The sequence below is a fragment of the Atta colombica genome, unplaced genomic scaffold (genome assembly GCF_001594045.1).
Source record: "Atta colombica isolate Treedump-2 unplaced genomic scaffold, Acol1.0 scaffold200, whole genome shotgun sequence".
Classification (NCBI taxonomy): domain Eukaryota; kingdom Metazoa; phylum Arthropoda; class Insecta; order Hymenoptera; family Formicidae; genus Atta; species Atta colombica.
The window spans coordinates 568010-575912 of record NW_017259295.1 but is presented as its reverse complement, the minus strand read 5'-3'; the positions used below and the strand labels follow the sequence as shown (position 1 = coordinate 575912).

Below are 7903 nucleotides of genomic sequence, written 5' to 3'. Positions count from 1 at the left end.
ATTTATATATTTATATATATTATAATTCCTACACAAATACACAATAAGAAGCAATCTTACCCGTCGCCTGCAGCGCATGAGATTAGTGTAAAATCATCTTGAAACACTAAACCAGTAATACTATGCGCTCGTGATGCTTGAGTGTGCGATTTCCGTCTTGTGTTACTGACACTACCATAACTGTGTGCATTAGCAATGCAATTATCTGGCTTAGGTTCATCACTGTGATTGGCTCTGATGTCCCATATCATGATGAAGCCGTCTCTAGCACCCGTTGCAAAGACAGCTAAAAATATTTGAAAAATTCTGAGATATTCCAAATTACACATTAAATTTTTTATGCAGATTTATAAATGAACATAAAGAATTAGATCATGAAAGAGATAAAAAAAAGCGTTGATATATTTTTGTCCTTTATATGAAAAATAGAAAGAAAATTTGGCTTTTTTTCAAAGCAGTATTTTTTTTTCAAAAAATATAAATGTTTGTAACCCATTGATGAGTAGGCCTCTGTACCTCTGTCATCATCGCGAAATACTGCAGTTTTTACGCTTCTTGTATGCGCATGAAAGCATTTAATTTGTTTTATTTCAGGCCCAGTGACATCCCATAAACGTGCTGTGTGATCTCCTGATACTGTAACTAGTTTCATCTCCCCAGGCATCCAGGCAATGTCGAAGATTGCATTACAGTGTGCCTTGAAAAATATACATATTTCCCGTTAATATTTCTCTGCTGATACTAAGAAACACTATTTTTGTTAAATTGCAATCAAAATCAAAGGCAACCTGTGTTCCCTCTAATGGTAGATTATTTTCATTCTTAATTTTAGTATCTTGAAAAGCGACTTTTCCATCTTCATTTGCCAAGGCAAGAATCTCCTCATATCCTGGTGTGGTGCAGAAACGACATGCAAACACCGGTGGCTCAGGATTGTAATCAACTGCATTTACATTCGGAGTTATTCCACGATATACATCGTCATAGTAGCATTTCAAGCGATAAAGGGCAATGTCGTAATCACATATCATTCCTGAATAGAACATCAAGCAATTAGTGTATTATTAAAATTTAATAGACATAATTTAATCATTTATTTAAATTATTTAATTTATTTTTTCTTTAATTTTTTACTAATTTTCATTTATTCTATTGGATTATTGCAGTAATGGATAATAACAAACTATTTTTATAATATTTTAATTTTCTACAAATATAAAATGTATCAGTCTATCTAGAGTATCATCAAAATTTGCAGATAGAAATAATATTGATAGCAAATTATGTTCTTAGCAATCAATCTTCTTTCATTATAATATATGTCATTAATACTCTATTTTGTAGTTATAAAACGTCAATCAAATTCGTCATTAAAGATTCATCGATTACTCAACATTTAAATTACATTCTAAATTAATTTAAAAAGATCAATCTGACTGATTTTATTACAACATAGATAACCTGCACTTGTGCAAAATAAACGGTCGTTTAAATCTCCCCATAAGATATATACGCTTATGTTTATTTACCGAATCCTCTCTCCCGTCGTTGAATAACATTTGTTATATTCATTTTGCACTGACATCAATAAAATTCCGAAAATAACGCTTCTAGACTACTACATAATATATATATACAAAGAATTGTTTATACACGCGCGATACTATACGCGGGAAATCTGTCATATTCCATGCGAATGGGCCTGCTTTTATGTAGCGGCTACACACAGTTTGTTAAAAAAAAACCGATGACGTCATACACCCGCGCATGCAGAAAGATAATTACTGGATTTGCGAGCCATGCTAACGCGATTCGAACTTCAGAGTAAAATGCAAATAAATGTTAAGGTGCCTTTACATGACACTTTATCGTCTTAATGTTTCCATCAATGAGCGCATTCAGCGGACTCAGCAGTTGAATGAACTCGCTGTTATTGATATATTCTTTTAGATCATTCAATCAACATTTTAGATCTGAAAGAATATAATAATAGTGAGCGCTTATTCAACTGTTGAGTCTGCTGAACGCAGCCAATAGTTGCTTTCCATTTGCACAAAAGTGAAACTGAAGATATGGTCAATACGATGCTGCAAACGCTTTGAAGCGTTTTTTAATTAGTCAGTTTGTAAAAGTCTTTCTTCTAATTGGTCCAAAGCATTTGTGGCGAGTTTTTGACCTGAATTGCAGTGAGCTGAGTGTTTCATACTCAGATTAATGATGTCATTATTTGCTTAGTTTGCTTAGTAGGTAAACAAGTTATCACATGACACACAGGTTCGAATCTAACTTTTAAAGTGAGTTTACGAGACTCACTAAAGCATCGATTGGTCTCGCTCTTGTACAGATTATAGGCAAAAACTCAATTAAATCTCACTTGTCAGAATGTAAAAGGAACGCGTTCAACTGAATTATGACGTCACAATTAAGAATTATCTGAGAATTGATGTAAATGGAAAGCAAACTATTTGGCTGCGTTCAGCAGAACGCACGTTTATTTTGCAACTGTGAGAAGTTTTCTTTGCATTGATTGGATTATACTTTAAGATCTAAAGAAATGGTTCTATCTCAACAGATAATCATAAAACGGTGCAAAACTGTTTAACTGAACGCAGCCATTGGTGTTCTCCTCTTTAAGGTCACGTGATCAAAATTGACGCATGATATTCGTTAATTTTTCATCACGTGATCCGTTTAAAGTCGAGCGTCAAGCATCATCATGAAAAGGCACCTTAATTCCGCCATGCATGGGAGTATTGGGAGTGATGGGAGCTGACGATTTGACAAAAAAAGATGGTAGTTACTGGGGATGATCATCGTGACAACGCGGAAGTAGATGTTACAGAAAATATGGATAACAGTCAGCCCAATGGTGAACTAGTTCCAAGAACCGAACAAAATAACGACGAGACAGAAGTGCGTTAATTTGTTGTATTATATTCATTTTGTTTACTCCTTTTTCACGGTTGTTCCACAAGGAAGTGTCTTGAGAATGTACATAGGGAGTTTACATCATCTTTTTAAATTAAACATGAGTTTTTTCTTCTGTTATTTTTAATGAAAGATTGTGCAATACCACATAATTAGGTACAGTCGTGGATATTAAAATTTATTTATAAATTGCCACGATTTCATGTCGTACCGACATATACGAGTATTTGTAGAGAGTGAATTATAATTTGACGATGTTTCTTGCAGGCGAACGCAGAGAATAATGAGCAGAGGCAGAAGGCACAGCAGTCGCGCTTAGAATCGTTCTTTACCATAACAAAATCCTTAATCATACGAGCTCTTATAATTTATTTTATTAGTAGCCTCTTTAGACGTTCCGATAATAATCCAAAGTCTCCCAATGCCGTTGGCGACGCGCGTTTACAAGCTGTAAATATATTTTCAAATGGAACGTTATTTGACCTTAGTGTTTATCTGTCGGAGTCCGAGAACTTTAAAAGATTTGACGATCGGCAATCTTTGATTTGGTTCGAAGAGGGTCTGGTTTATGGAGATTGGTATGGTGGACCGAATCAGGATGGATCCAGAGTGCTCGAGCACACATTTGTTCCTTCCGGGCGATTAAAGCAAAATGGCTCGATCTACCTGCACGTATATATAACAAAAAGCGGAAAGTCGCCGAATCCCAAAGCTGGCAAAAGTGTTTACGCTGGCGACTATGTATCCTACTCTAGAAAAATGTTAAATAAATATAAGAAAATTAGATATCAGAAAAGGCACAACCTGTTGACTGGTGAGAGCACAGCCAGCAAAGAAGAAATGGCAGTATGTATATTTTAATTATTTTGCCAAATTTGTAGTACCAAAAGCAACCTTTAATGTGTGTACTAATCCAATGTAATGTGAGTGACTGAATTCACCATAAGTTAATGTTATTTATGTTAAATGTCTTGCAGAAAGCTGAATTAATGGATCAGGAATATGTGTCGCATTGGCATCCAAATTTAACTGTTAATTTAGTGTTTGATGAAACCAACTGGGTGTATGGTCAAGTACCACAGCCGTTGGATGAATGTAAGTTTATAAATATTAGTTACATTATATATGCAGATCTGTGTACTAGAAACACTCCTTGTTGTTCTTCTCTTAGATATACATTTCTTACCTGGTGGAAATTTTTACAAGCCAATACTGTACATGAATGATTTTTGGAACATGCAGCGGGACTATCAACCATTAAATGATACAGTAGAGCATTTGGAACTCAGGTTGACTTACCAGCCACTCTCATTATTCAAATGGCAAATATACGCGGCTCAGTCCGTTAGAAATAAATGGACGTCGTCGTTCATGGGTTTGTTATATTTCAAAAATCATGGAAATTAAAACGAAGTTTCTATTACTTCAAATAAGTAAGAAAATAGCTAATATAGGGTCGAGAAAATATTACCTCATTCAAGATAAGGTAATATTTTTTATAACAAGTTCTTTTTTCAGTGTTTTAAGATACTGGTAGCATAATTAAATCGACTGTCAATTTCATTACAATATTATTTCAGCTTCAATTTATACGATTGCATTTCAAGTCCGACATTGAACGGTGTGCAATTTATATAATTGAAATATGTATAGAATTTACATATAAAAACATATTAGATACTCCAATATCTAGCTTTAACCGTATTGGCTGTTTTCTTGTTTGATTTACTCATATAATCTAGATTAATTTATTATTGATTTTATTATTTCATTCAAGAAAGAGAAAATTGTTAGTAAGTTTTATCATCTGTTATCATTGTGCACATAGGAGAAGCATCTGACGACGATGATAACGATCAAGATACCCTAAAAGAGACTTTGCTTGAAACGAATCCATATCTACTAGGATTGACTATAATTGTATCAATCTTACATAGCGTATTTGAATTTTTAGCATTTAAAAACGGTAAGCTCTTAAAACTTTAACGAATAATAGAAACGTATATCACATATATTGCACTACCGCAATCTAAGGATCTTATACCTTTCAGATATTCAATTCTGGAACAATCGAAAATCCTTGGAAGGTTTATCGGTCCGCTCTGTGTTTTTCAATGTATTCCAGTCTCTTGTCGTTCTCCTTTACGTTTTGGATAACGAGACGAACACGGTCGTGCGCATCAGCTGCGCGATAGGTCTTTGCATTGAAGTGTGGAAGATCAACAAAGTTATAGATATTAATATTAATAGAGAAATGAAAGTATTCGGAATCTTTCCGAAAATATCATTCCAAGATAAAGGATCGTACGTAGAGTCTTCTACGAAAGAGTATGACAGACTTGCCTTCAAATATCTCTCGTGGGCACTGTACCCTCTGTTGGGAGGATACGCAATTTATTCTTTAATGTATCTGGAACATAAGGGATGGTATTCCTGGATTCTCAGTATGTTGTACGGATTTCTGTTGACCTTCGGATTCATCATGATGACGCCGCAACTGTTCATCAACTACAAATTGAAGAGCGTCGCGCATCTTCCATGGCGTATGCTGTCGTATAAATTCCTGAACACATTTATCGACGATATTTTTGCATTTGTGATAAAGATGCCGACGCTGTACAGGATCGGCTGCTTCCGCGACGATATTGTTTTCTTCATATTTTTGTACCAAAGATGGATATACAAGACCGATCATACTCGAGTAAACGAGTTTGGCTTCTCCGGCGAGATGGAGGCGCAAGTATTAGAGAACAAGAAGCAGGCAACTATTAAGGATCGCCCGAAGGATGGATCAGCGAAGAAAAATGAATAATACTTGATGTGCATAGATTTAGCATCAAGTACGTTATATCATACGTTGTCCCTGAATTAATAAAATGTCCGATACCAAAGGAATATAATTACACACATTGACATTTATTTATACAAATTTCCGCATAATCATGTGTGTGTACATGTATATTCTATTTTCGAATCTACGTGCGAGCATACTGCGATGTATGGCGAAATAAGAGGCGAAGATAGAAATAAATTCTTTTATCCAAATTTAGAATACGCACAGAGATATTTGAAGGGATTAAAATTGTGGATCTATTCTTTTTTGCTGAATTTCTTGCACAATTTATCTTTTCTCTTTTTTTCTCCGATATGAGAAAAAGAAAAGATGCAATCATTCTGCTAAAAAGAACAGATTTTGTAAAACATGAATAGTATATACAAAAATAGCAGAGATAGCTCTTCGTGAATGTATCTCGCGATTCTCTAACAAGCTGTAAATGTAGGTAGTATGCTCAACACTGTTATCATTCGTGTAAATGTTGAATTGCAAATAGACACTCGTGACTTGCCATGAGAGCATGGAAGAAAACGTTCTACCGATTCGATAAAATCAAATGTCGAATAAAAAAGGGAAAACCCAATTAGCATCGACGATTTCAGGCGATGTTAGTATTCACTTATTATCGAGTCGAGATGTTGCTACGAAATAAAATTGATTTAATTATCATATATCATATGTGTACCTTTTCTTCTGAGTGATAAACTTGGATCCTCCTCATTTGTGTCGCGACATTTTATGAAATCATATAAAAGATGTGCATTAGTGATTTCCTCCTTTTTTTTATCCGAGCATTCAGAATTTTGTATAATGAAGGAAGAAAAAATCGTGCTCTTTAATACCATGACGTTGATATTACAAATTACATTTAATGTTATATTTTATATTTTCATTAGAGTAATCGTATAATTATCTACCGTCGACTTACTGTCTAATATTTTGGACAATATACATTTATTACATATTGCCATAATGTTAAGTACTCATTTTCCGAATGAGATTAGCGTAATTTCTGAGCATCACCACACATCAAGTGTATGCGGTGCGGAGGCTCTTCGAGCCAAGTTATTACGTGTGATCACGAAGATATTCTGCGATTGTGGAAAATTGAAGAGAAAAATATTCGAGGAGAAAAATAGCGATCCATATATTATAATGGGTCGTCGATGTTTAGACTATAAAAGTTATCGTTTATAATAAATATAGTAATTCCTCCTAATTGTTATTTTTATTACTTTTTACTTCGGTGCTCAGAAATTTACAAAATTTTATGCGCGTGAAATAATTGTGTGTGAAAAGAAAAAATCTATCTATATCTTCGAGTTTTGTTCAAGTCGATATTATTTCTTACTTTTACACATCTAATCTCTCTCTCTCTCTCTCTCTCTCTCTCTCTCTCTCTCTCTCTCTCTTTCTCTGCGCGGATAATAAATCTAACGGATGAGAAATAAAATAATTTTACATGTATTAAATAACGATAACGAAACGCGAGACCAGCTAGAAGCGATAACAGCTGGAGTTTTACCAAAATTTTATAACAATTAGATTAGAATGGTCTATAAAGAGAAGCAGGCTGAAAAAATTAAATATACAGATTTGACAAATTTCAAATTTACGTTATAAATAGTACATCGATTTTTTGCTATTTTTTTCTTTTTGTTCTTACAAGAAGGCACTTTTCCTTCCGCGCTTATATATTGTTGTTAATAAGCTCGCACGCGCGATAACTTTAATATAATAGAATCTCTTTTTATTCCCTGGCTCTTTTAGCTTTTTTTAATGCTTAGTATTATAACTAAGATAATGAAGAAGATGTATAATTTACAGAAATGGCGATATTGAATGCCATTGACATATTTTTTTTTTGTTTTAAATATTTACATATATCGATATTGTGAACATTTCAAGTAAATATACCTTAAATACCCGAATAAATGCAAGAAAAAAGCTAAAGAAAAAAACGTAAAATTTAAATCTCATCGCTATTTGTGCTCGGAAAGTTCGGTTCACAACGACTCTTACATTAAAACTAGAGATAATTTAACTGAAGGCGTGAGCGTAACTTCTAAAAAATTAAAAAATATTTAATGCGTTGTTTAATCTATACATTATTGACAATGGAAATAATAGCGTCAGAAT

At 33.8% G+C, this 7903-nt stretch overlaps 2 protein-coding genes across 2 annotated transcripts in view; one reads left to right on the top strand and one right to left on the bottom strand.

Moving 5' to 3' along the window:
* LOC108687156 (protein lethal(2)denticleless) overlaps positions 1-1607 on the bottom strand; it is a 3402-nt gene extending 1795 nt beyond the window's left edge. The window contains exons 1-4 of the mRNA XM_018192777.1: positions 1530-1607; positions 789-1033; positions 517-697; positions 61-286 (exon numbers count right to left, since the gene is read on the bottom strand). Of these exons, the coding sequence (XP_018048266.1) occupies positions 61-286; positions 517-697; positions 789-1033; positions 1530-1572 (695 nt within the window). The 5' untranslated portion in view covers positions 1573-1607. The remainder of the gene's footprint in view (positions 1-60; positions 287-516; positions 698-788; positions 1034-1529) is intronic.
* Positions 1608-2734: 1127 nt separating this feature from the next.
* On the top strand, positions 2735-6435 carry LOC108687199 (cleft lip and palate transmembrane protein 1 homolog). The gene is made up of 6 exons (XM_018192862.1): positions 2735-2913; positions 3196-3774; positions 3906-4023; positions 4100-4303; positions 4757-4894; positions 4980-6435. Exons 1-6 carry the CDS (start codon positions 2791-2793, stop codon positions 5738-5740), a joined length of 1923 nt encoding a protein of 640 aa, XP_018048351.1. The 5' UTR covers positions 2735-2790; the 3' UTR covers positions 5741-6435.
* The last annotated feature ends 1468 nt before the right edge of the window (positions 6436-7903 follow it).